This window comes from Gopherus flavomarginatus, chromosome 3 (genome assembly GCF_025201925.1).
Source record: "Gopherus flavomarginatus isolate rGopFla2 chromosome 3, rGopFla2.mat.asm, whole genome shotgun sequence".
In the NCBI taxonomy this organism is placed as follows: Eukaryota; Metazoa; Chordata; order Testudines; family Testudinidae; genus Gopherus; species Gopherus flavomarginatus.
The window spans coordinates 136851091-136878161 of record NC_066619.1 but is presented as its reverse complement, the minus strand read 5'-3'; the positions used below and the strand labels follow the sequence as shown (position 1 = coordinate 136878161).

Sequence of the window (27071 nt, the reverse complement as noted above, 5' to 3'; positions counted from 1 at the left end):
CTGCAGTGACAGCCTGGTTCCTGGCGTGCAAAACACTTTCCTCCTGGGAGAAACAAGAAGCTAGAATTAGAAATTTACAGCGTTTGTTCCAACTTTGGCACAGGTTTAATTTTGCTTCTGTGTAGGTTTGTTTCAGGCTGTGACCATTTTGGTTTATTGGGTTGTTTTGGTATTTTTAGTAGGAATGGAGCTTTTAATTGACATTTGCTGGATTCGAATGGCTGATCTGCAACACCAGTTTTGACATAGTTCTGCATATTTTATACAGATTTGCCAGTATTCAAGGATTCAATTCCTTTATAGGAGGTTGTAGTGGTTAGGCTTATTTATTTTATGATCCTGCTGGAGCACAACTTTTTGATAAAATGTTGAAATTATTAATTTACAGCATTTGTTAGTTTTTATTTTTAAAAACAAAGTTTTTCTTAATGTTTGGGTTTTAAATTAAGCATTGTTTTTGGTTTCAATTTTTCATTTAGGTTTTGGTTGTTGATGGGATCTTTAAAGAACTTTTGATTTAATACTAAAATTTAAACAGATTTAGATTATTTAAAGTAAACCCTGTTTACTATTTTATTTTAATAAAGGTTGTATTGCTCCAAACCCTGGCCGGCGGGGGAGAGGCGATGAGCCTGGCCTTTAACTGAGAAAGAGCAGAGGCATGAGAGGGGCCAGGTAATGGGGGGCACAGCCCCCAAATTTTTTTGTCTAGCCCACCTCAGTCCCCCACCAAACGAGAAGAGTCTGATGCCACCCCTGCTGGTCACTGGGTATCACTCCTGCTCCATGGGAAACATGCTCTGCCCATTATCCAGATAAGTGGGAAACACACTCTGTGCATTACCGTGACTGGTCCGTGGGTGTTACTGCTCCTAGAAGGCAGACACATGCTGTGCATTACACCACCTGACTGCTGGGTGTCATTGCTCTATCAATGGAAACGCTTTCTGTGCATTACCCTGAATGACCACGAGGTGTCACTGCTGCTCCAAGGGAAACACCTTCTGTGCATTACTCTGACTGCCCACTGGGTGTCACTGCTGCGCCAAGGGAGACATAAGAGCGGCCAGACTGGTTCAGAGGCAAAGTCCATCTAGCCCAGTATCCTCCTGTCTTCTGACAGTGGCCAGTGCCAGGTGCCCCAGAGGGAATGAACAGAGCAGGGAATCATCAAGTGATCCATACCCTGCCGCCCATTCCCAGCTTCTGGCAAACAGAGGCTACAGGCACCATCCCTGCCCACCCTGGCTAATAGCCCTTGATGGACCTATCCACCATAATCTTATCTAGTTCTTTTTTGAACCCTGCTATAGTCTTGGCCTTCACAACATCCTCTGGCAAGGAGTTCCACAGGTTAACTGTGCAACTGCCCTGAGTTTACCCACCCTTCTCTCCCCAGGTTGTATATGGAAAAGAGGATGAGGATGAGGATAGCCATGATGTGTCTGTCACTAGCTGGGACCTCAGTTTCCTCTAGGCAGCAGCACTGCAGGCTCCTTTGGTCAGTTCCCATGCAACTGTGTCTGGGGAAGGGGGAGTAGAGGCTCATGCTCCCCAGCCCCACGCCCCTCTCCCAGCAGCTGGGGAATCCAGGCCAAATTTAACCCTGGTAGCTGGGCTGGGATTAGCCTGGGCTGGGGTAGGGCTGGGGAGGAATTGGAGAGGAGACAGACGCACCTGCTGTGAGGGGAGATCCTCCCATTCCCTACCAACCCCCCCCCCCACTCTTTGCAGTACGGCATGCAGGACTTCTTTCTTTGTCATGGGAGCTGTCTGCTGCCTGCTTCTCCCTTAGCATCGTCTCTCCCCACCCTGGGGCACTGGCATCGCCTGTCCTGTGCAAACAGGCAGGCCTCAGTGTGCCCCATGGCACTGCCCTGCAATTGTGGGGGCAGCTGTTGGATGAAGCCATATCGAAATATGGGGGTGGGCAAGGCTGGGGACCAGGACTCCCGGGTTCTCCCCTCAAATGTGGGAGGGGAGTGGGGGTTAGGAGGTAGAGTGGGGGAGGGGCAGGCCTGGGATCCAGGGCTCCTGCTTTTTCTGGTTTTCTTCACCTCCTGCAGCTGCCTCGGTCCTTTCAGTGCATTTCCTGTTCCAAATTCATTTGCTGACTTGTATAACTCACCCCAGAGGTGGCTGCATCTCAGTGTTGGGTGAGGCACCCGTGGCTGCATCACCTCCTAACCGTGTCTCTCTCCCCCTGCAGGTGACTCTGCAGCACTCGGCAAACATCCGCAAGTGGGGCACTTTGAGCACTGGGCAGGCAGGGGCCAGGCACCCAGCCCCGCCTCCAGAGAATGGGACTCAGCACCCCCTACTTTTTACAGGGATTAAAAAGGGGCAAAGGAGGGCAAATCAGAGCAGGAGGTGGAAATTGACTGGTTGGGGGGTCAAGCAGCTGGAAGCAGAGTTAGTAGAGGGGCTGAAGGGCAAAGTCAAGGAGGGGGGAAGGAGCCGGAGTTAAGCCCAGGGGGAGGCGCTGCCAGAGGGTTAAACCTCGGCACAGGCAGGGGCAGAGGGGTAACAGCTATCCCTGTGGGCTGAGACTCCAGTGTTTGCAAAAATAGGGTGGGGGAGAAGCAGAGGGGCATTTTTTTCCCCCTCCCACAGGCAGCACCTCTCAGGATGGGCATCCCAGGGCTGGGCTCTTAAAGGCACAGGCGTCCCACTGCCTAGACACTGCAGCTCCTCTCTCATGTAACATATTTAGGTGCTGCAGTAGGAGACTCAACTCAGTGAAATCGGACATTCCCTATACGCCCCCCAACCAGGGGGCTGTGCACCCCTCCCCCGAATTTCCCCAACACAACACCCCCCAGTGGTCAGGTAGTTACATGCAGCGCTGCCAATGTTGTCATTGTTTGCAAATTTGAATGGAAATTGAAACATTAACACTCACTTTAAAAGCAGATACAACATATGAAAAATGCTTGTACCTGAGAAAGTAAAATAGGTTTGAAAAGTCTGGACAAAGCCAGGTTTCCTCACCCAGCTGTTGTGTTTGCTGACAATGTCGGTGCATTGGCTTCCGCTATGTTGGCCAACCTTAGAATTTCAAATGATGATTTGTAAGCGAGGTGTGAATGAGCTCTCCCCTGACAGTTACTGATGACCAGGGTTGAGGGAGGCTTTGGGACCAGACTGTATTTACATGAACTCACCTACTCTGCCAAGGTATCCATGTCATAAACCTAGTCCCAGATTTGGACCTTAGCGTCCAAAATATGGGGGTTAGCATGAAAACCTCCAAGCTTAGTTACCAGCTTGGACCTGGTAAAGCTGCCACCACCCAAAAAATTAGAGTGTTTTGGGGCACTCTGGTCCCCACAAAAACCTTCCCTGGGGACCTCAAGACCCAAATCCCTTGAGTCTCACAACAAAGGGAAATAAACCTTTTCCCTTCCCCCCTCCAGGTGTTCCTGGAGAGATACACAGAAGCAAACTCCGTGAATCTAAACAGAGGGAGACCACTCTCTCTATTTCCAGTCCTGGAAACACAAGCACTTCCCTCTTCACCCAGAGGGAATGCAAAGTCAGGCTAGTAAATCTAACACACACAGATTTCCCCCTGACTTCTTCCTCCCACCAATTCCCTGGTGAGCTGCAGACTCAATTCCCTGGAGTTCCCCACTAAAGAAAAACTCCAACAGGTCTTAAAAGAAAGCTTTATATAAAAAGAAAGAAAAATACATAAAAATGGTCTCTCTGTATTAAGGTGACAAATACAGGGTCATTTGCTTAAAAGAATATTGAATAAACAGCCTTATTCAAAAAGAATACAATTCAAAGCACTCCAGCAATTATAGACATGTAAATACAAAACAACAAACCATCTTTGTACTCACAACTTGGAAACAGAAGATTAGAAAGCAGGAAATAGAAAAAATCACTCCTCATAGCTGAGAGAGAGTCAGGCAGAAGACCAAAAACAAAGGACTCACACACAAACTTTCCTCCACCAAGAGTTGAAAAAAATCCTGTTTCCTGATTGGTTCTCTGGTCAGGTGCTTCAGATACTTATTTCCAGGTGAAAGAGACGTTAACCCTTAGCTATCTGTTTATGACACGCCCCCCAAATTGCAGACAGTGGGGAAGCTCACTGGCGGCGATTTCCTCCTAGAACTTTAAATTAAACAGATTAATACAACACATGCACCGTTACATATACCATTAAGTATATAACTAACAGACTTCTACAGTTTAAGAACACTTTTTAACTACTAGATTCTGGGAAACTCTCATGGGAGAGTGCATCCGCTACTTTGTTAGAAGCTCCAGAGATGTGCTGAATTTCAAAATCAAAATCTTGGAGATCTAAACTCCAATGAAGAAGTTTCTTGTTGTTCCCCTTGGCAGTATGAAGCCACTTTAGCGCAGCATGGTCAGTTTGTAGCTGGAACCGCTGTCCCCAAACATATGGGCGTAGCTTTTCCAGAGCGTACACAATGGCATAGCATTCCTTTTCACTGACTGACCAGTGACTTTCCCTCTCAGACAGTTTCTTGCTGAGAAACACGACAGGATGGAAGTTTTGATCCGTTGCTTCCTGCATGAGAACTGCTCCTATACCACGCTCAGATGCATCCGTGATTACTAGGAATGGCTTGTCAAAATCCGGGGCCCTGAGTACAGGGTCAGACATGAGCGTTGCCTTAAGCTGGGTAAAGGCCTTTTGACACTCATCAATCCACTGAACTGCATTTGGCTGGGTCTTTTTGGTCAGGTCGGTCAGTGGGGCAGCGATTTGGCTGTAGTGTGGTACAAATCGCCTGTAGTACCCAGCCAAGCCTAAGAAGGATTGGACCTGTTTCTTTGACCTTGGGACAGTCCACTTGTGGATAGCATCCACCTGGCTTGTAGGGGGTTTATGGTTCCTCGACCCACCTGGTGCCCCAGGTAAGTCACTCTGTTTTGGCCTATTTGAAACTTTTTGGCCTTAACAGTTAGTCCGGCCTGCCTGATGCACTCAAAGACCTTTTCCAGGTGTAGTAGGTGTTCGGGCCAGGAGTCCGAAAAAATGGCCACATCATCGAGGTAGGCAACTGCATATTCTCCCAGTCCTGCTAGTAGACCATCTACCAGCCTCTGGAAGGTGGCGGGTGCATTTCAAAGGCCGAAAGGAAGGACATTGAATTCATACACCCCCGCATGGGTGACGAATGCTGACCTTTCCTTGGCAGGTTCATCTAGCGGTACTTGCCAGTACCCCTTGGTTAAGTCTATTGTAGAGATGAACTGGGCACGTCCCAACTTCTCCAATAGCTCATCGGTGCATGGCATTGGATAGTTGTCCGGACGAGTTACCACATTAAGCTTACGGTAGTCCACGCAAAAGCGTATTTCCCCATCTGGTTTGGGTACCAGAACCACTGGAGATGCCCATGCACTAGTAGATGAGCGGATTATACCCATCTGTAGCATTTTCTGGATCTCCCGTTCTATAGCAGCTTGGGCATGAGGAGACACTCGGTAGGGTGGGGTTCTAATGGAGTGAGCATTACCTGTGTCAATGGAGTGGTATGCCCGTTCAGTCCGTCCTGGGGTGGCTGAGAACAATGGGGCGAAGCTAGTGCATAGCTCCTTGCTTTGTTGCCACTGCAGACGTTCCAGGGTGGTTGAGAGGTTCACCTCTTTCACGCCACCGTCTTTTTTCCCGTCGTAGTAGACACCGTCAGGCCACTCAGCATCATATCCCTGGACTGTAAACTGACAAACCTGTAAGTCTCTGGAATAGAAAGGCTTGAGAGAATTAACGTGGTACACTCTAGGCTTTAGTGAGGAATTGGGAAATGCTATGAGGTAGTTCACAGTACCCAGGCGCTCTTGGACCGTGAATGGCCCTTCCCATGATGCTTCCATCTTATGGGCCTGTTGCGCCTTCAAGACCATAACCTGGTCTCCTACCTTGAAGGAACGTTCTCTGGCATGTCTGTCATACCAGGCCTTTTGCTCTTCCTGAGCATCCTTTAGGTTCTCTTTAGCAGGGGCTAAGGAGTGTCGGACGGTGCTTTGTAAGTTGCTTACAAAGTCCAGAATGTTAGTTCCTGGAGAAGGCGTAAACCCCTCCCATTGCTGCTTCACCAACTGTAATGGCCCCTTAACCTCGTGACCATACACAAGTTCAAATGGTGCAAACCCTAAACTGGGATGTGCTACAGCCCTGTAGGCAAACAGCAACTGCTGCAACACTAGGTCCCAATTACTGGAGCATTCGTTGATGAATTTACGTATCATGGCACCCAAAGTTCCATTAAACCTTTCCACCAGGCCATTGGTTTGATGGTGGTACAGGGTGGCAACCAAGTGGTTCACCCCATGCGTTTCCCACAGTTTCTGCATGGTCCCTGCCAGGAAATTAGACCCTGAATCTGTAAGGATGTCGGAGGGCCAACCTACCCTGGCAAAAATGTCTGTTAGGGCCAGGCACACAGTGTTAGCCCTGGTGTTGCCTAGAGCTACAGCTTCCGGCCATCGGGTAGCAAAGTCCACGAAAGTCAGTACGTACTGCTTTCCTCTGGGCGTCTTTTTTGGGAAAGGACCCAGAATATCCACAGCTACTCGCTGAAATGGGACCTCAATTATGGCGAGTGGCTGGAGAGGGGGCCTTGACCTGGTCTTGAGGCTTTCCCACTCTTTGGCATACCTCACAAGACCGGACATACTTGGCAACATCCTTGCCTATCCTCTCCCAGTGGAAGGACTTCCCTAACCGGTCCTTGGTTCTGTTCACCCCAGCATGGCCACTGGAATGATCATGGGCTAAGCTTAAGAGCTTCCCCCAGTACTTAGTTGGAACCACCAACTGTTTTTGCGGCTGCCATTCTTCCCGGTGTCCACCAGAAAGAATTTCCTTGTATAAAAGTCCTTGGTCTATAACAAACCGGGATCAATTAGAAGAGCTGAGAGGTGGTGGGGTGCTCCGCGCCACCGCCCAAGCTTTCTGAAGGCTGTCATCCGTTTCCTGCTCAGCCTGGAACTGTTCCCTTGAGGCTGGGGTCACCAGTTCTTCCTCAGACTGGGGACTTGGGCTTGGTCCCTCTGGAAGCGATGTAGGTGATGGGGTTGTTTCTGTTGCTGGTGAACCGCTCTCCGCTGGCGCACCTGAGGGTATTTCAGGCTCTGGCTGTGCCTTTTGGGTATGGCTGTCTGTTGCTTCTGCCAGTTCTGGCTCGCTGGCGCCCTCTGGCGTTGAGTTTGAAGATGTGGTTGCACTTGCTGGTGCTGGTTGCTGTTCCAGTTCCGGGCCTGGGACTGGAGGTGCTGTGGCTGTTTCAGTGGTTGGCATGGAATCTGGGTCCACTACCTCTGTCTGGGTCTCTGGTAACACAGATGGGGCGTCTGTGGACGGCTCAGGAACAGGAATGGGTCTGGAAGCTTGCCTGGTTTGGCTATGTGTAACCATTCCCACTTGCTTGGCCCGCTTCACCTGGTTGGCCAAGTCTTCCCCCAGTAGCATGGGGATAGGATAATTGTCATAGACTGCAAAAGTCCACATTCCTGAACAGCCTTTGTACTGGACAGGCAGTTCAGCTGTAGGCAAGTCTACAGCTTCTGACATGAAGGGATAAATTGTCACTTGGGCCTTCGGGTTGATGAATTTGGGGTCTACGAAGGATTGGTGGATAGCTGACACTTGTGCCCCCGTGTCTCTCCACGCAGTAACCTTCTTTCCGCCCACTCTCAAATTTACCTTTCACTCCAAGGGTATTTGAGAGGCATCTGGGCCTGGGGATCTTTGGTGTAATGAATTGCACTCGGATGGCGTTCTTTGGACAGTTGGCCTTGATATGTCCCAGTTCATTACACTTAAAGCATCTTCCATCTGATGGATCACTGGGCCGAGGTGAGTTACTGGAGACTGGTGAGGTGGAAGAATAGGGCATCTGTGGCTTTACTTGGGTTGTATGTGGGGTCTTTGGCTGTCCTCGGTTGTAGGGTTTATGGTCGGTGTGCCCCCTGGGTATTCGTTCCCCTTGACCGTAGCTTTCTGCCACTTCCATCCATCTGGCTCCAATCTCCCCCACCTCAGCGAGATTTTTGGGTTTTCCATCTTGTATGTACCGTGTTATGTCCTCAGGAACACTATCCAAGAACTGCTCCATTTGTATGAGGAGGTGCAGTTCTTCCAAGGTTTTAACATTGTGTCCTGATATCCAGGCCTCATAATTTTTCCCAACGTAGTAGGCGTGTTTGGGAAATGACACATCTGGTTTCCACTTTTGGGTTCTGAAATGCCGACGGGCATGATCCGGGGTGATCCCCATTCTGTATCTGGCCTCGGTTTGAAAAAGTTTATAGTTGTTGATGTTCTCCTTAGGCATTTCAGCTGCCACCTCTGCTAAAAGTCCACTGAGCTGTGGCCTCAATTCTACCATGTACTGGTCTTCAGGGATGCGGTACCCAAGACAGGCTCTTTCAAAATTTTCCAAGAAGGCCTTGGTGTCATCATCTGCCTTGTAGGTGGGAAATTTCCTGTGCTGTGGAACAATCATTGGCGCAGGGTTGTTAGGGCTGGCTGTGTTTTGCTTAGCCTTTTCTAATTCCATGGCCTGTCAGTGGGCTTCCCTCTGGAGTTCCAGCTGTTTTTGGTGGTCTGCATCTTTGGCTGCTTGCTCTCTTTTGTAGGCTGCCTCTCTTTCTCTTTCTCTCAGCTCCATCTCTTGTAGTCTTTTTTCCAGTTCTCGCCTGTGTTCAGCTTCTTTGATTTGTTCTTCAGCCTCCATTTTTGTATTGGAAGGCATGGTTCCTGTTTTCTTGTGTTGGGGTGCCCTCCGGTGTTTATTGTCTGAACTGCAGGTTCTCTGTTGCCTCCTGGGGTCTGCCTAGCAACAGTGCCTTTTTCCCTTTTTTCCTCTAGCTAATGTTTTCAATGTAAAGTAAACCAGAAAACCCACTTTATTTGCATGTATATAGTGCTGGTATTTGACTCCTAATGGGAGTGCTATTGTGTGACAAAAGACCTGTAATAGTTACTTAATGGTTGCTTGCTTAATATGAAAGCCACAACTGCCAGAGAGAACAGAGAAAAAAAATTCTCTCTGGTTCCTTTTAAAACTAAACTGTTTCTGCTTAAAAGCCCCTAGCAGAGAAAAGAAAAATATAATATTCCTACTGGCTTCTGGATTCTATCCCACCACTGCCACTCATATCATAACCTAGTCCCAGATTTGGACCTTAGCGTCCAAAATATGGGGGTTAGCATGAAAACCTCCAAGCTTAGTTACCAGCTTGGACCTGGTAAAGCTGCCACCACCCAAAAAATTAGAGTGTTTTGGGGCACTCTGGTCCCCACAAAAACCTTCCCTGGGGACCCCAAGACCCAAATCCCATGAGTCTCACAACAAAGGGAAATAAACCTTTTCCCTTCCCCCTTCCAGGTGTTCCTGGAGAGAGACACAGAAGCAAGCTCCGTGAATCTAAACGGAGGGACTCCACCCTCTCCGTTCCCAGTCCCGGAAAACAGAATTACCGAGAGCTAATCTCTCTTCCCCCCTCACCCAGAGGGAATGCAAAGTCAGGCTAGTAAATCTAACACACACAGATTTCCCCCTGACTTCTTCCTCCCACCAGTTCCCTGGTGAGCTGCAGACTCAATTCCCTGGAGTTCCCCACTAAAGAAAAACTCCAACAGGTCTTAAAAGAAAGCTTTATATAAAAAGAAAGAAAAATACATAAAAATGGTCTCTCTGTATTAAGGTGACAAATACAGGGTCATTTGCTTAAAAGAATATTGAATAAACAGCCTTATTCAAAAAGAATACAATTCAAAGCACTCCAGCAACTATAGACATGTAAATACAAAACAACAAACCATCTTTGTACTCACAACTTGGAAACAGAAGATTAGAAAGCAGGAAATAGAAAAAATCACTCCTCATAGCTGAGAGAGAGTCAGGCAGAAGACCAAGAACAAAGGACTCACACACAAACTTCCCTCCATCCAGAGTTGAAAAAATCCAGTTTTCTGATTGGTCCTCTGGTCAGGTGCTTCAGATACTTATTTCCAGGTGAAAGAGACGTTAACCCTTAGCTGTCTGTTTATGACAATCCAGCAGACAGAGCTGGGCTGCCTCTGCTCTAGGTGCCCGGAGGAGGCAAGGTGTGAAGGGCTCCAGCCTGGGACTCTCCCTCCCTCCTGCCAAGCCCTGACTATTAATCCCAGCCCTGGCACTCCTTCCTTCAAGTGCCATGTGGCCAGAAGCACAAGGGCCAAACTTGTGGGCATGAAGTGAAGCAGCAAGAATCCCAACCATCAGGGTAGCAAGTTCTAGAGCCCTAACCCATTGTGGCCATCCCAGCCAAAGCCCTGGCTCTAGGAGGTGTGAGTCACCCAGCAAGAGAGGAAAGATTCACTCTTACACAACTGGAGACAGGGAAGTTGAGCACTGTGAGCTCTGGGGCTTTACCATAAGCCAACACAAGGTCCCACTGAGAGTTAAACTCAGATTGCAGGATTCAGAGCCCTGAGTGCTGCCCATTACACCATGGGACCAGCTTAGGCTGATTTCTCTGCATATCAGTGACCCTCATGGGGCTGGCTTGTGTAAGGGGGCTCTTGGCCTTTTACTAAAACTTAGTGTGTGTGTGTGTGGGGGGGGGTTGGTTGGCTAGTTCCCAGCACCAGTAGAAGGGGGAAGGATCAATGGGAAATCAGGCCCCTGAGACTGACAGTCCCCAGGGGCAATGGGGAGAGGCCAAAGCTCCAAGTTAGCCGCACTGACAGGCCAGGCAGTGTAATGAGGGAGTCACCAGGCCAGGGGGTCCCATCCTCCATGTGAGCTGGAACTGCCTGGGCCAGAGTGGGGCAGAGCTAAGGAGAGAGCAGGAGCCTGAGAAGAGCGGGGAGCAGAGCAGCACAGGTGTAGTGCCAGAAACTGCTCCCTGTAGGACTTTGCAACCTGTAGCAGCTACTGATACCTGAGGTTGTTCTTACTTGCTGACTTGTCCTAATTAGCTAAAACCTGACAGTGGTTTCTCTAGCAAAGGCCAGACCCTGGCCCCTTGGTCCAGACATCCTCATTCACAGCAGGCTAGGGGGACCAGATGTCAAAGATGAAATATCGGGATGCGGGTGGCAGAGCAAAAAAAAAATGCCAGAGGCCCCCCTCACCGCCAAGCGGCAGTGGCACAGCCCCATCTCCACCCAACTCTTGGCTCCGACCCCCGATACACCCTCAGCTCCCTGGGCCCTCGCTCCTGGGCCCAGCCTGGGCTCCGAGCTCTGCAGCCGAGCTGCGCTCCGGGCCCCTCCTGCAGCTCCTGGGCAAGGGGCGAATCAGGCAGCCGGGCCCGGCCCCTCCCAGCAGGAATGTGTCTGCCTCACGTGTGTCTCCGCTCCCCGCCCACCTGGGTCCTGCCTGCTCCACACTGCCCCCAGCCCCAGTGCGCTGCTCCACAGGCTGCAGGGCTGGAACAGCCTCTGCGCTCCGCTCCCGGCCCCGGTCATGGCCCATGTGCAGACCTGGGAGGGAGGAGGAATGCCGCGTGCTTGGGGAAGAGGCGGGTCCAGGGCGAGGATTTGGGGAGGAATCCAAAGGGCCAGTGAGGGGGTGGGGCTGGGGGCAGAGCCAGGGTGAGGATTTGGGGAGGGATCCAATGGGGCAGTGAGGGGGTGGGGCTGGGGGAAGGGCCAAGGCTGGGGTTTGGGGAAGGATCCAATGGGACAGTGAGGGGGTGGGGCCGGGGCGGGTCCAGGGCGAGGATTTGGGGAGGGATACAAAGGGGAAATGAGGGGGTAGGGTTGGGGGCAGGACGGGGTGGGGGCTTGGGGGAAGGGGTGGCGTGGGGGCAAGGCCTTGGGAGGAAAGGGAGGATTTGTCCCAGACCCTGGATCCCTCTAGGGCTGGCCCTGAAGGGAAACGCTGACTATCACAGCAACAATAAAACTGATAAGCATTGCTGGGGAGGCAGAGGGAGATCCGCACTCATCAGGTCTCTTCTCTCCCTCAAGGTGAGCCAGGCACTGCTCTCTCCTGGCTCTCGCCAAGGATCCATTTCCCCACAGGAAGTGTATTTAGTGCCCTGTGGTGCTGGGGGGGCTGGCGCTGCTGCTGCCTGTGGGGTTGGCAGGGGGGCTGATGTCTGCACAGACTCTCAGTTGCCAGGCTGGAGGGGGCACTTGGGACCTTACCAGACTGGCTCAGTGAAGACGGGGGGTTGACAGAGCAATACAGACGCTCTCCAGAGCACGGAGCAGCATCCGCCCATGCAGCCAGGCAATGAGCATTTCCCACAGCCTGGAGCCAAGGGGGAGGCAGCAGCTGCTGTTCCAGCTCCTGGGGGACAGGCCCTGTCAGCCAACAGACACTTCTTACTCACCACAGCTAAGGGCGTCGGGTTCCTCCGGTGGGGGTGTGGAGCAGCCGTTCATTTTCCTGTCGTTTTTGTGTGCAATTGCTGACAGAAACATCCCAGACAGAGAAGCAACAGGCCAAAATACTCTCATGCAGTTGCCAAAGGAGCTCAGTTAGGAGAGCGTTAGACTGAAGATCTAAAGGTCCCTGGTTCAATCCTGGGCTTTAGCAGGCCCTGTCATCCCTCCTTGTGTAGGGGTGGCTTGTTTTCTGAGAGCACAGCAGTGCCTGCACCCAAGGTGAGTTCCTGAGTTTGGGCTCTGCAGTAGGAAAACATAGAAGGGGCTTCTGCCCCTAGTTGCCACATCTGACCTTTAATGATGAGAGCTGTCTTTCCCAACATGGCAGGAAGAAAGTGAGGCAGGACAGCCCTCAGAAATGGTGCTAGAGTGCTGCTAAGCAGGGATTGGGGATGAAAACTCCTCTGTGTAGCTGAGCAATGGCAGCACCAGGGAAGGGGCATCTGTAAAAGTGACCCAACACACCTCTCCTCCTCTGGGCACCTAGAGCAGAGGCAGTGGGTGCTGACAGCTCCAAGGGAAGGCTTAAAAGCCACAGAGCAACTGAGGCCAGGGCTAGAGGAGGGCAGGACCATGCCTATGTGTGGCCTTCAAACAGGTACAAAAACACCCAGCCAGGCTGCTCCCTGCCATGCCAAACACCCACTGAAGATCACCCGCATGTGCAGCAGCTGCTGATGCTCTGTGGCCAATGTCACAAGATGGCAGGAAAACAGGGCCAGCCCCCATGGTGGGGCCTCTGACTTTTGCACTGGGGCAGGAGATTTTACCCCAAGAGGCTTTTCCTGAGCTGGCGAGAAGCAGAAAAACACCCAGGCTCCGGAGATGCGATGTAGCAAGTACCCTCCAGCACAGAGACAGGCGCACACGCCAGCCCGGGCAGCCACCCACTTTCTTTGGCAAGTCAGGATGGGCAAAGCCTAGACTGGAAGCAACTGTGGCTCCTGCCCCAGCCTTTGTGACGCCCACCCCACAACTCCTTCCCAGGGCTCTAGCTGCAGCCAGAGCACTGGCCTGAGCGGCCAAGAAGAGGGTCCAGCCCTGAAGAGAGCAGGATGTTCAGCACAACGGCAAAACTGCGGAAAAACAACCACAAAGAGACTTGAATCCTCAATCTTCTGATCTGCACTCAGATGCCTTATCCATTAGCCCACATGAGAAAAACCCCTCCAAGCACTTCTTTGGGAAAGGCAGACATTGTGTTTCTGAGGTCAGCTACTGAGGAGGTCGAGACACTCTGGGCACAAGATGAAGAGATCCCAGCGACATGTGAGACTTAATTCTATGGAGCCAGGTGCAGGGCTTTGGCAGGGAGGTTCAGGCATGGGGGACTGGGGTGCAGCGGACAGACCAGCTGTCTAGGTGTGGAGATTTAGTGAGGCACAGGAGGGAGGAGGAGGAGGAGGAGGAGGAATCCTGCTGACAGGCACTGGATGTGCAGAAAAAGAGGAGGGGTTCCTGGGACTTTTTTTTGCCTCTCTTTTGCCTACCTGATCGCTCTTGAGGTGAATGGGGAAGATGCTCTCAGGTAGCTCAGCTGGTAAAGCATCAGGCTCTTAATCTGAGGGTCCAGGGTTCAAGCCCATCTGGGCACTTAGCTTTTAAGTGGCCTTGTGTGCCAAGAGCCAAATGATTCCTGGTGCTGTGCACCAGTCACATGTGGTTTCCCAGAATCCATAGCCATTTCCTGGAAAGGTTCCTTTCCTCACGAATCAGGAGAGAGGCCACATCCACAGGAACAGGCCTAGAACACGCACTCTCTGGCTGGCAGGAAGCGCTCTGGGGCCAGGTGCTGAGAGAGCTCAGAGGAGAGCAGCAGACATGAGGGGAAGAGAGACAGAGGAGCAATGACAACAGAGGGCAAGTGTACAGGGGGTTCTGGTCCAGCTATTGGGGCAAACTTCCCTGGTTTATACATGACCCTGGCGCTACTTGCCAGAGAAAGGATCTGAGTCATCACACTCCTACCCAGAGGCCTGCCTGACCCCAAGGATGCTCTTTCTACTCATGTGTGGCAGAGTCCTCGTAACCCCAACAAGGCTGGGCCCAGGAATCGTGGGGGGCTTGACCCCCAATCTTGTCATGCTCACTTGAACAGGGCTACAGTGTCCCCACTGTGGGGAACGCTATCCACTCTGGGCACTTCCCTGACCCACTCTGCATTGCATTGCATTGCTTCAAGCAAATACAATTTATGACCCAGCAATTAATGTAAAACATAAGGAAAGATTAAAGGAAAACACGTCACCCTGTTCTGTGGTGCAGGGAGATCACAACTCGTGTCTCTGTAGTGTCAGGGCAGGTCACTGTCTCTCCCTCACATGTCCCAGGCCTCCTTCCCAGGTCCTGGCTGTGCTGCAGGGACACAATGGGCTGGACACTGGCTCTGGCAGTGGTCACATGCTCTAGGCGACAGGACCCTTGTTCCCAGTGTCAGCCCCCATGTAGGGGATATGATCCCCTCACCCCCGAAAGTCTGGCCTGCAAGGCCTCTTGACTGGTGGCATCTCCTTGTGCTGGGCCTTCTGCCCAGGGACCCTCTCGCTCTCCCAAGCTGCTCACTGCACCCACCTCCAGCCCAAGTGCTGCTGCGGCTCTGCCTCAATCTCCCTGGGCTGCTCCTCTGGCCTCTCTGGCTCTGCTTGCTGCAGCTCTTCTCCCAGCACAGATCTGCTCCTTGGGCAGCTTCTGTGGCTCATGTTGCTCTGGCTCAGTTCCCAGCCTGGATCTGCTCTGCTCCTCAGCTATTCTCGGGCTCGTTCACGCAGCTCCAGACACATTGCTGCATACACGCTGCCGTGCTCCCCCGCAGAGCCCACAGCCGCCGCCCCCCCCCCACACCCCCAGCACCTGCCTTCCAGATTTGAACACCTCAAAATTCAGGAGTGCTCAAGTTCAGTTTGGGCAGCTGTTACTTCATTTCTCCCAAATCAAATATACTGATCCACTGTAACTTGCTGTAAAAAAAGTAGGATAAAATTTAGCAAGAAATGCTTCCCAGTCTTATTAGGACCGGAATTGCTATTTTTAACAGCCATTGCAGTGATATTGCATTGGGAAATTCCCCATAGAAAGAGAGAGTGGAACAAAAGAATAATAAAGGCACCTCAACTTTTCCTCATTTATGGAGGACAGTCTTATAATCTGCATCCAGATATCCTCCAATCACACAAGCTGAAAATTGTTCCACTTTACTGCACTTCTGTAACCATGTGTGAACCAATCCTGTCTGTGTTTTGTGCACATCCAAAATTCCTGCACTGGGGCGGCAGGCAGTGTATCCGGGAGAGCCTAGGGGATCTGGGCCGGCTCTAGGTTTTTTGCCGCCCCAAGCAAAAAAAATGTCTGCCCCCTGTCCCAGCCCTGGGGTCCCCCTCCCACATCTGCCTGCTGCCCCAGCCCTGGGCTCCCCCCCACCAGTGCCCTCCCACACACTTCCTGCTGTCCCAGCCCTGGGCTCTCCCTCCCCTCCACCTGCACCCTCCTTCCGCCACAGCCCTGGGTCACTGGTAACTTGCTCCCAGGGCAGGCCATTTGGCAGGAATTTTGGATGTGCACAAAAGACAGGACTGGTTCCCATATGGTTACAGAGCTGCAGTAAAGTGGAACAATTTTCAGCTTGTGTGATTGGAGGATATCTGGATGCAGATTATAAGACTATCCTCCATAAATGAGGAAGAGTTGAGGTGCCTTTATTATTCTTTTGTTCCACTATTTGTTTCAATGCAATATCACTGTCTTCCTTTTAAACAACTAAAAGAAAAAAAAAAAGCAATGGCTGTTGAAAAATAGCAATTCCAGTCCTAATAACCATTGGGAAGCATTTCTTGCTCAATTTTATCCTACTTTTTCTACAGCAAGTTACAGTGGATCAGGATATTTGATATGGGAGAAATGAAGAACCAGCTGCCCAAACTAAACTTGAGCACTCCTGAATTTTGAGGAGTTCAAATCTGGAAGGCAGGTGCTGGGTGTGTGTGTTGTGGGGGGACTGTGGGCTCCACGGGGGAGCAAGGCAGCATGTATGCAGCAGCGTGTCTGGAGCTGCGCGGGCCAGACACGCTGGTCTGAGTGGTACGGTAAGGGGGCTGGGGGGTTGGAGAAGGGGTATAGGGTTCCAAGGGGTCAGACAAGGGACAGGGAGAAGAGGAGTTGGATGGGGAGGAGGTTTGGGGGGGCAGTCAGGGGACAGGCAGTGGTTGGATAGGCATGGGAGTCCCAGGGGTTAGTCAGGGGACAGGTAGGGGATGGGGTCCTGGGGGGAAGTTGGGGAGGGTCTCAGGAGGGGGCAGTTGGGGACAAGGAGAAGGGAGGCTTAGATAGGGGGTGGGGTCCTGGGGGGGAGTTAGAGGCAGGGGTCCCAGGAGGAGGCAATCAGGGAACAAGGACCAGCAGCGCTTAGATAGGGGGTGGGCTCCTCAGGGGCACTTAGGGGCAGGAGTCTCGGGAGGGGGCAATCAGGGGACAGGGAGCAGGGGGGAGTTGGATGGGTTGTGGTTTCTGTGGGGGGTAGGAGGGAGTGGAGGGGGGCAGGGTGGGGCTTCCCTCCACCTGGAGTATCCTGTTGTTTGAATGTTACAATATGGTCTCCCTACCACTCTCCACTCACAGCGCTGCCGCATGAGGTCCCCCTCCTTCCTTTCCAGTTGGTAGTGGCAGAGGGAATGCTGGGAAATGTAGTTCTTTCCCTGCTCCAGGGCTGGCTCTATAGACAGGGAGCTAACCAGGGAACTACCGCTCCCAGAGCCCCCTGTTGGTTCTCAGTTCCCATGCCGCCCTTGCAAATGGGCTGCCCCAAGCAGGTGCTTGCTTTGCTGGTGCCTAGAGCCGCCCTAGGGGGATGATGCTCCGGCTCCCCAGCGGCAGGGCAGCCTGACCTGCAGTCCAGCCTGGGCACCTCAGGCTGCCATGAGCGCCATCTTGTGACTGAAGCCAGAACTGCAGGGTCAGTTCCAGCTCAGCCTGAAAGCCTCAGGTGACAGGGAACATCTTGGTTCATGGCTGGCTCCTGGCTTTTTGTGTGCCTCCCCGCTCCCCAAAAAAAGGGGGGGGGCAGGGGTTGGAGTGCTGCCTCTTGGAAAGTGCCGCCCCAAGCACATGCTTGGAGCGCTGATGCCTGATCCCAGCACTGGAAATGGAACCCAGGAGTCCTGGCTCCCAGCCTCCCTTCCTCTAACCACTAGACCCCACTCCCCCACCCCTTTTTGGGAGCCAGGACTCTTGGGTTCTAGCCCCATCTCTGGAAGCAGAGTGGGGTCTAGTGGTTAGAGCAGGAGGAGCCAGGACTCTTGGGTTCTACTCTCAGTGCTGCTGTGTGACCCTGGACCTCTGTTTCTCCTCCCATTTTTTGGGTATGGAGCCTGTAACCTCTCTGGGGCATGGCCTGTCTCTCGCTGTGTCTGGCCCGACAGGGCCCTGATCTTAGCTGGGGCAGGGACTGTCTCTGTGTCGGTGCAGCCCCTGGCACAACAGGGGTTTGAGTCTGCCCGGTCAGTGTAGGTGCTGCTGTTGTACAGATAAATAGTCACGATACTAAAAGGCATGGCAGTGCGCCAGTGCACCACCATTGCCATGCAAGGGGACAGCTGGTACAAATTACTGAGGCCCAGCGGTCCAGAAGAGGGCCCAGGGCCTGGCTTCATTGCCCTGTTTAGCTGGTCCACACTTGCTGTGGGGGCCTGAAAAAAATTTTCACCGGGGCCTGAACCTGCTGCCGCCCTGAGTGTATGGGGGGCCTTGTCCCCCTCCATGGAGCATGGGGGTGCCAATAGGCACCTATGCATGGTCCCCTCAAGCAGGGCCAGGATGTCAGTAGGGGGCCTGTGCCCCCAACATGGAGAATCTAGGGTGCAACCTTGCTTAACGGGTCAGTCTGTTCCTTCTCTGACTGTCCCATTCCAGCTTCAACTAGCACTTGTGGTTCATTCGTTCTTTTTCATTCCTTTTCTTCTCTAGCTTGTATGTTCTTACTTTCTTTTTTCCCCTCTACCTTTCATACTCTTCCTTTCTTTTCTTCTTTTTCTTTTTCTTCCTCTCCCTTTATTTCTTTCTTTGCCTTCCATGTGCTTTTCGCTCTTGCTTTCTCGCTGGTTATTTTTTTCACTCGCTCTTTTTCATCACTCCCTTCTAAGCCAAGCAAGGTCTCCTTGCACACACATTTTGACAGGTTTTAATCCTGATCACTGAGTAGATTAAGCACATCTTCAGAGGGGGTTTGGCATGCCAGAGAGCAGGAAGCAGGCTGGCCGTGTGTCTTTGAGGCTGTCTGCTGGCCACACATAAGCATGGTCCTCCCCTTCTCTTGCCCCTCCCTCAGTTCCTCTGTAGCTTTTAAGCCTTCCCTTGGAGCTGTCAGCAGCCGCCGCCTCTGCTCTAGGTGCCCAGAGCAGGAAAGGTGTGTTCGGCTCCAGCCTGAGACACTTCCTCCATCCTGCCTAGCCCTGACTATCAAGCCTGGCCCTGGCACTTCTTCCTTCAAGTGCCATGTGGACAAGAGGCAACATGTGGCTGCGAGCAAAATGGCCAAACTTGTGGGCATCTATCATAACCTAGTCCCAGATTTGGACCTTAGCATCCAAAATATGGGGGTTAGTATGAAAACCTCCAAGCTTAGTTACCAGCTTGGACCTGGTAAAGCTGCCACCACCCAAAAATTTAGAGTGTTTCGGGGCACTCTGGTCCCCCAAAAAACCTTCCCTGGGGATCCCAAGACCCAAATCCCTTGAGTCTCACAACAAAGGGAAATAAACCTTTTCCCTTCCCCCCTCCAGGTGTTCCTGGAGAGAGACACAGAAGCAAGCTCCGTGAATCTAAACAGAGGGACTCCTCCCTCTCCGTTCCCAGTCCTGGAAAACAGAACTACCGAGAGCTAATCTCTCTTCCCCCCTCACCCAGAGGGAATGCAAAGTCAGGCTAGTAAATCTAACACACACAGATTTCCCCCTGACTTCTTCCTCCCACCAATTCCCTGGAGTTCCCCACTAAAGAAAAACTCCAACAGGTCTTAAAAGAAAGCTTTATATAAAAAGAAATAAAAAATACATAAAAATGGTCTCTCTGTATTAAGGTGACAAATACAGGGTCAATGGCTTAAAAGAAATATGAATAAACAGCCTTATTTAAAAAGAATACAATTCAAAGCACTCCAGCAACTATAGACATGTAAATACAAAAAAAAACATATAAATCACTATCTGATCTTTTGTACTTACACCTGGGAAACAGAAGATTAGAAAGGCAGGAGACAGAAAAAATCACTTCTCAAAGCCGAGAGAGTACAGGCAGAAGACAAAGAACTCAGACACAAACTTCCCTCCACCCAGACCTGAAAAAGTCTGGTTTCCTGATTGGTCCTCTGGTCAGGTGCTTCAGGTTACTTTTTTTCAGGTGAAAGAGACATTAATCCTTAGCTATCTGTTTATGACAGCATCTGGTGAAGCTGTGAGAATCCTAAGCATCTGGTCAAACCACAGGACTGCAGGCATCAGCAACCAGGACAGCAAGTTCTAGAGCCTCAACCCATTGTGGCCATCACAACCAGGCCCTAATGGGCAAGTCACCCAGCAGGAGAGGAAAGATTTGCTCCTGCACAGCTGGAGACAGGGAAGTTGAGCACTGTGAGCTCTAGGCGGTTGCCATAAGGTCCCACTGAGATTTGAACTCAGATTGCAGAATTCAGAGTCTTGAGTGCTGCCAGATACACTATGGGACCAGCTTGTGCTGCTGTCTCTGCACATCGGTGACTCTCCGGGGCCAGCTCGTGTAAGGGACTGTTGGCCCCTTACTAAAGCTCAGTGGGCTTTTGTTTGGCTAGTTCCCACTACCAATAGAAGCAGGAAGGATCAATGGGAAATCAGGATCCTAAGACTGAAAGTCCCCAGGGGCAATGGGGAGAGGCCAAAGCTCCAAGTTAGCCAGACTGACAGGCAAGGCAGTGTAATGAGGGAGTCACTTGGGCAGGGGATCCCATCATCTGTGTGAGCTGGAACTACCTGGACCAGAGTGGGACCCAGCTAAGGAGAAAGCAGGAGCCGCTTGCCACCCCACTCTCTTCTCCCAGCTTCACATCTTGGCCAACAGGGACTTGGTGCCCAGCACTGCAACGGAAGGCAGTGGACAGAGCCACCCTCGCCTTGAAGCTCCAGCTCATTAAACCATATCTTCAATCAGTGCTGGCCAATGAGAGACCGACATCGCTTGCTATTTTAGCATTGGAAAATCTCATTGGCCAATCTTTGGATCTCTCTGATGCTGCGCTTCAGTTCATGAGGGCAAAGGTGAGAAAAGTGACCTTTGAACTAAAGCACTGGGGTTAACATCGTAACGCTGTCTCCTCCTGTAACACTATTTAATACTGGCCCACCCTGTGCTGGTGACAGTTCCATTTCCAGATGTTCGTACAGTTCAGTTACTGTCAAAATTAAGAAGTTTCTATATGCTCAGAGGAAATGAATTTGTTTTATTTACTTGTACATGGCATGAATAAATACCGATTTACAGATCCTAGCCTGCAAATTTATCATCTGATACGACAGAGAGAATCATGCATCCACATTGTGCATCAAAATCATGAACTGAGCTACAAGTGCAACAAAAAATAAGCATTCCAAAGTGTAATGTATTGGGCAGCGGGCACTGAAGACACTTCTTGCCTGCGATGCCATTTGGTCTAGGGTAGGCCCTGTCAGGGAAAGCAGGAGTTAGTGTCACAGGTCTATTTTCAGGCTGTAATCTGTGGGCACCCTGCTCTGGGGGAGGGATCGCGGTAGCCCAGACTCAGGGCTGGAACAGGCCCCTGAGTGAGGGGGTGGCTGCATGGTTTACAGCGCTCTGATGTCTCAGACAATGTGTCTCTCAAAGCCTCAGCTCTGCATCCCCAGAAGGCTCCTGCGCTGCCTCTGCTCCTTTCACAGTCTATAGCAAGGAGCAGCAGCAGCAAGGGTCAGAGATGAGCCATAGGGCAATAGGTGGGGGGCAGAGGCTTCAGGAGCCCAGAGTGTTTGCCTGTCTGGGGCAATTTGGCTGAGACTTCAGGGACACATTGTGAGGCAGAATCCCAGGCATCTGTATGAAAGGAGCATAAGGACGTAAGAACGGCCGCACTGGGTCAGACTGGATCCATCTAGTCCAGTTTCCTGTCTTCCTCTAGCGGCTAAAGCCAGGTGCTTCAGAGGAAGCAAACAGAACAAGTGATCATCAAGAGATCTCTCCCCTGTCACCTATTCCCAGCTCTGGCTCAGAGCATATCCTCCATGAATTGATTTAGCTCTTTTTTTGAATCCTGTTATAGTCTTGGCTTTCACATCTGCCATGATGTTGTCCAGTAGAATGCACACATTCCTCTCCTCGGCACAAATACAAGTTTTTGCGGCCTAGGAGGTCCATGCGCCTAACCTAGCCTCCTTGGACTTAGGAGCAGGAGCTTGCTGGCCATGACGCTCCCTCTCGTTTACCGATTGAACTACTAGGGAGCAAATAGGTGGGTGTATGTAGAGATACTCATACTCCTTGGAAGGTACCATGTATTTTCTCTCTACTCCCCTGACTGTGAGGGGGATCGAGGCTGGGGATTGCCAAATGGTGTCTGCATTTGCTTGAATAGTGCAGATAAACAGCTGGGCCACTCTAGTAGGTGCGCCTGCAGATAGGATGTCCACTACAGGGTCCTCTATTTCAGGGACCTTCTCCACTTGCAGATTCATATTCTGCGCCACCCATCTCAAGAGGTCTTGATGTGCCCTTAGGTCAATTGGGGGAGGGCCAGAGAAGGATGTTCCTGCCACAGCCTCGTCTGCCGAGAAGGAAGAGGAGAGGCCAGGGAGAAGAGGGTCCTGTGGGGGCTCCTCTTCTTAGGAGCGGCATCAGACTCAGGTGGGACCTGGGTGTCTGCAGGTGGTACTGAAGCCTCATCCGTACCCATGGGAGGAGCGGCTTACGGTTGCCTCTGGTGTCCAGAGTTCTGACGGGGCAGACCGTGGTGCAACTGAGGGAACACCCTGGGCTTGGTGGTACGCCCACGGTGTCCAGAAAGACCATTGATGAGGTCCTTGCTCGTGGCTCTGGCTCTCAGGAAACATATGGCTGGGGACATTCGAGTCACGATCCTGTGGACAGGAAATGCTACCAGCCTATGATGACACCGAGGTGTGTCTCGACGGCCAAGGCGGTGCTGATAGACCCTGAGAGGGAGCCATGTCTCAGGCTGATCATTCCTGGGACGGTACCGGAAGCTGTAATGGTACCGCGAGGGAGACCGGGACCTACGACCGAAGCGGTGCTGGGAGGTCGACTGGGATCTCAAGTCCCTTCACCTGGAGCAGTTGCGAGATGTGCGTTGCCGTGAACGGTGCTGGGAGTCGGATCGGTAATGTGAGTATCTGGCAGGCGAACAGGAGGCCGAGCAGTGCCGCGAGTGCGACCGGTACCGCGATAGAGAGCGGCGTTGGGACCAGAATCGGCGGCGTGACCAAGATCGTCGATGGGACTGAGATCTTGAACGATGCCTCTTGGTGGCTCCCACAGAGGGCAGCCTCAGCAAGGCAGGCTTGCCAATAGATTGGATGACCCGCACCGGCAGTGGTGGGGGTTGAGGCAGCGCAGTCTCCGTCTTCGCGGTCAACTCCTGCGCTGTGGAGAAGGTCTCTGGTGTGGATGGGAGAGCGAGCTCGACCACAGCATGAGCCAGGGAGCTTTCGGGCACCTGACTCAACAGCCCCTGCGGGACCGGAATCAACAGTGCCACACCCTGCGGTGCCGCACTCAGTGGTGCCGCGGCAGATGATGGTGCTGTGCGATCCGTCGCTCATGGGCCCTCCTTCTGTGCGCCGAAGTAGCCGGAGCGCTGTGTTGCTTCCTGGACTGCAGGGACAGGGAGCGGTGCCGAGCAGACATCGGTGCCAGCGAGGGTCGGTGCCGTGGCTCCTTCGCGGTACCAGAGCGGTCCGGAGCCAAAGAAGCGCTCCTCACAGATGCAGGCTGTTGAGCACTTGGTATCAATGTCGCAGGGCTAAGTGCCGCCTCCACGAGGAGCTGTTTCAGTCGAAAGTTCGGCTCCTTCTTCGTCCTCGGTTTAAATGACTTACAGATGCGGTACTTTTCAGGAAGGCGGGATTCCCCTAGGCACTTGAGGCAGCAGTCATGGGGATCCCCTATTGGCATCGGCTTTTGGCACGTCGAGCACGGTTTGAATCCCGGTGACCTGGGAATGAGCCCGGCACTGGGGTGGAGGAAAGGGGCTAATCCCCGATTCTCCCTCAACAACTATATATATACACAACAATTAACACTAACTACAACTGTAAAAACTCCAACTATAAAGACAATTAACAGTAAAGAACAACGAGTAAGCTAGGGAAGTGGAGTTCAGCAAAGTCACGCTCCACAGTCCCAACGACCGTCATGAGCGGTAAGAAGGAACTGAGGGGCCGTCAGGTCGGCAGGGGTATATATCTGGAGCCATAATGGCGCCACTCCAGAGGGCGACCCAGCCGACCCACTGAGTGTTGCTAGGGTAAAAATCTTCCGACGAACGTGCACGTGGCGCGTGTACACACCTAATTGGAATCGATATGAGCAAGCACTCAAAGAAGAACTCCCCATGACCCTTTTAAGTGAAGGCTCCTCTCCTTGTTTTGTTGTGAACTCTGGGCTCCGGGAGCTGCTTTTCAAAAAACCAAACACAGCTACTGTTTGCTGTGAATGAGTAGGGAGAGGCAGGGGGGCTCCCTTTGGAACACCCACAGCTAATGTTAGCTTGAAGAGAGAGGTGGCGCATGGAGGGAAGTAGGGGGGTCCATTTTGGTGAGCGGCTGCTTATCTGGTCTGTGAGAAAAATCAAATAGCTGCTGTCTGCTTTCAGTGAGTGAGGGGTGGGGGTGGGGGGGTCGGAATTTGCAAGGCAGGGTGCTGACACTCTCAGCACTCCATAAAACCCACTCTCACCCTCCACGCTCCCTGTCACACTCCAGCCCACCACAACCCCCTTTTGAAAAGCACGTTACAACCACTTGAATGCTGAGATAGCTGCCCATAATGCACCACTCCCACTGCTGCTGCAAATGTGGCCACACCAGTGCGCTGTCAGCTGTCCGTGTGGACAGACTGCAGCGCTTTCCCTACTCAGCTGTACAAAGGCAGGTCTAACTCCTAGCGCTGTACTGCTGCAAGTGTAGCCATACCCTGAGTGTCTGTGTGATAAGTAACTCTGACCCAGCAGCTCTGACTACAGCAGCCTGCCTCTGACACCCCAAGCACGTTCTGGTTTGGGGGGAGTAGGCTGAATGTTTGAAAAGAAGGACAGGAGTAGGAACCTTCTGTTCATTATGCTGGACCTAACCCCCAGTTTTACTTGAGCAAACACGAGCTATTTGATACTGTGCAATACTGCTCCTGTGCTCTGTTCCCAAAGTGTTCTGCAGCGGGGGAGAGAGGAGGGTCCTCTGTGTCACTGGCATATTGGGGTGATGCTGAAAAGGAAAGGGTTGAGGTAGCATTGTGGGGCTGGCATGAACCTTCGCTCTTAATTTCCCCTACCAAGAAGGGAGGGGGGATTGAAATCCTTACCCAGTGAGGTCACATTCTCATAGTTCTGCTGCATGACGTCTCTGCAGAGAGCTCTCTGGACAGGGTCCAGCAGAGCCCACCCTTCCCTGGTGAAATACACAGCCACCTCCTCAAAGGTCACTGGCCTCTGAAAGAGCAAGAGTCCAACACTTAGTACCTTCTGCCCCACTCACAGCCCCACTATTTGTGGAGCAGAGAAGCCCATCAAAGGGAAGCTCTGGGTGGATTGCAGTCAACAGAGTCCAACCCCCATCCTGCTCAGAGCATCCAGGAAACACCAGGACAGGGGTCGGCAACCTTTCAGAAGTGGTGTGCTGAGTCTTCATTTATTCACTCTGACTTAAGGTTTTGCTTGCCGGTAATACATTTTAACGTTTTTAGAAGGTCTCTTTCTATAAGTCTATAATATATAACTAAACTATTCTTGTATGTAACGTAAATAAGGCTTTTAAAATGTTTAAGCAGCTTGTTTAAAATTTAATTAAAATGCAGAGCCTCCCGGACCGGTGGCCAGGACCCAGGCAGTGTGAGTGCCACTGAAAATCAGCTCACGTGCCACAGGTTGCCTATCCCTGCACCAGGGTGAAGAGACGAAGCGAGAGCCCCTTGTCTCTCCCAGCAGATCCATCACACACCTGCTAGCCACAGACTAATAGAGGAGGTGGAGCCCCTAGCCAGGTCGAAGGAGAACTCTCTGGTAGGAAGCACAACACCCTCTCCATTGTGAGGTGCTGGATACGAAGAAAGGGGAATCTCCCCTAAGCCTGACTCATGGGTGCCTCCTTCATATCTCACAGGAGCTGCTGCTTAGTCGGGTCAGGCTCCAGCACTGGCAGTCTGGTCAGTTTTCCTAGCTCCGTGTAGGTGGGTTATTTTCTGTTTAAGAAATTCGGGCATTTCCACCTCCAAAACCTATGGCTCTGTTCCTAGAATCTAGGCTCCTTATTGAACAACTCTCAGCAGGTTTGTCACATTCTGTCCTCCTCCCTTTCTCCACCCTGTGCATTTCCTGCCCCACTCGAACCTCCAAACCAGACTGTGCAAACCTTCCCATCTCCGCTGTATTTGCTGTCTCTCTCTCCTGCAGGAACCCACCAGCAACCCCCTGATAATCCCTACCTGAACAGGCTCCTATGAAGCCATTTCTCTTCCCTGTGTCATGGGAGGATGGGATGAGATGGAGCGAAACATGGACGTCATTCTGCAGCCTGGGAGGGTGAGAAGGGCAGTTGTGGGGGTTACAGAACAGGCTTTAGTTAATTTCACTAGATGATTCTCCAAGGCCCTGTCCCTGCAGATAGACATCTGGGGAAAATGTTTGATCTCTTTATTACAGTGTAGACCTGGCCCCTCTTGCCTAGTCTAAGCCCACAGACATATTTTTAACATCCGTTCTACTCCCTACATCCCATAACAAAGTCTCTGAATACACGGCTAGAAAAGAACAGAATGAAAGGAGTCACTGTGGGGGATTCCCTCGGACACCGGCCCCACGGCAGTCACACCCCAGCAGGGGGAATATGGAATCAAGAACCATCTTTTCCTCTGTCTGAGCCTTTTCTTGTTCAATAGAGAGTGGTTCTGCCCAGGGATGCTGCAATACCTGTGTCTGGGTGGACTAGAGAGCTGGAAATCTCTCCCCCCAACTCATTTCTCCCACTGCCTCTTTCAGTCTCTACTTCCCCTGTCCTCTCTCCCTGCTCCTCTGGCTGGGAAAATCCCATTCCTGGGGGCTTTGCTCTCCCTGGGCTGAATTTTGTCCTGGCAATTGCTAATGGGAGGAGAGGCTGTTTGTGTAGAGACACTTTCTTGCTAGTCCCCAGCGCTTTCCCAGAGGTCTTTTAGTTACCTGGAGACTCTGGCTCAGAATTTGTATTAACAGGGCCCAGGTCTGCCCCAAGGGGCTAGAACCAGCTGGAGAAAGTCATCACCTGGGCTCAGCAGAGAAGAAGTTTTAATTAAGATCACTTCCCAGCACAGAACCCCACTGGGGGGGGGGCAGCAGCTGCTAAGCCTGGTCTCCTAGATCACAATGGAGGCTGCAGCGTCTGACCCAGGAAGCTGAACCCCAATATCCTGAGCAGAGAGGGACAGAGCATTTGAGCAGCTTCCCTCCTTTAGCTCTCTGGGGAGA

The 27071-nt window shown here is 51.9% G+C and overlaps 3 protein-coding genes across 9 annotated transcripts in view; 2 read left to right on the top strand and 1 right to left on the bottom strand.

Moving 5' to 3' along the window:
• Positions 1-27071, top strand: part of LOC127048433 (zinc finger protein 883-like) — a 291005-nt gene that overhangs the window by 63646 nt on the left and 200288 nt on the right. The window lies entirely within an intron of this gene.
• LOC127048477 (putative zinc finger protein 75C) overlaps positions 1-27071 on the bottom strand; it is a 36578-nt gene that overhangs the window by 8233 nt on the left and 1274 nt on the right. For 3 of the 7 annotated variants that reach the window (XM_050948348.1, XM_050948350.1, XM_050948351.1), the window contains exon 2: positions 24938-25064. In XM_050948348.1, coding sequence (XP_050804305.1) covers positions 24938-25064 — 127 coding nt within the window. Of the gene's footprint in view, positions 1-3654; positions 5729-8033; positions 9360-19125; positions 24841-24937; positions 25065-26056; positions 26146-26786; positions 26869-27071 lie in introns of those variants that run through there. The other 4 variants (XR_007773675.1, XR_007773676.1, XR_007773674.1 and 1 more) reach the window with 4 other exon arrangements.
• LOC127048464 (spidroin-1-like) lies at positions 9923-13452 on the top strand. The gene is made up of 2 exons (XM_050948324.1): positions 9923-11575; positions 11638-13452. The coding sequence occupies exons 1-2, from the start codon at positions 11094-11096 to the stop codon at positions 12161-12163; spliced, it is 1008 nt and encodes a 335-aa protein (XP_050804281.1). The 5' UTR covers positions 9923-11093; the 3' UTR covers positions 12164-13452.

Excerpts from the sequence above, each read along its gene's own strand:
- LOC127048464 (XM_050948324.1), top strand. The coding sequence starts at position 11,094 with ATGCCAGAGGCCCCCCTCACCGCCAAGCGGCAGTGGCACAGCCCCATC. Across the intron at positions 11,576-11,637 it reads GGGCTGGGGGCAGAGCCAGG|GCTGGGGTTTGGGGAAGGAT; the intron begins GTGAGGATTTGG and ends GGAAGGGCCAAG.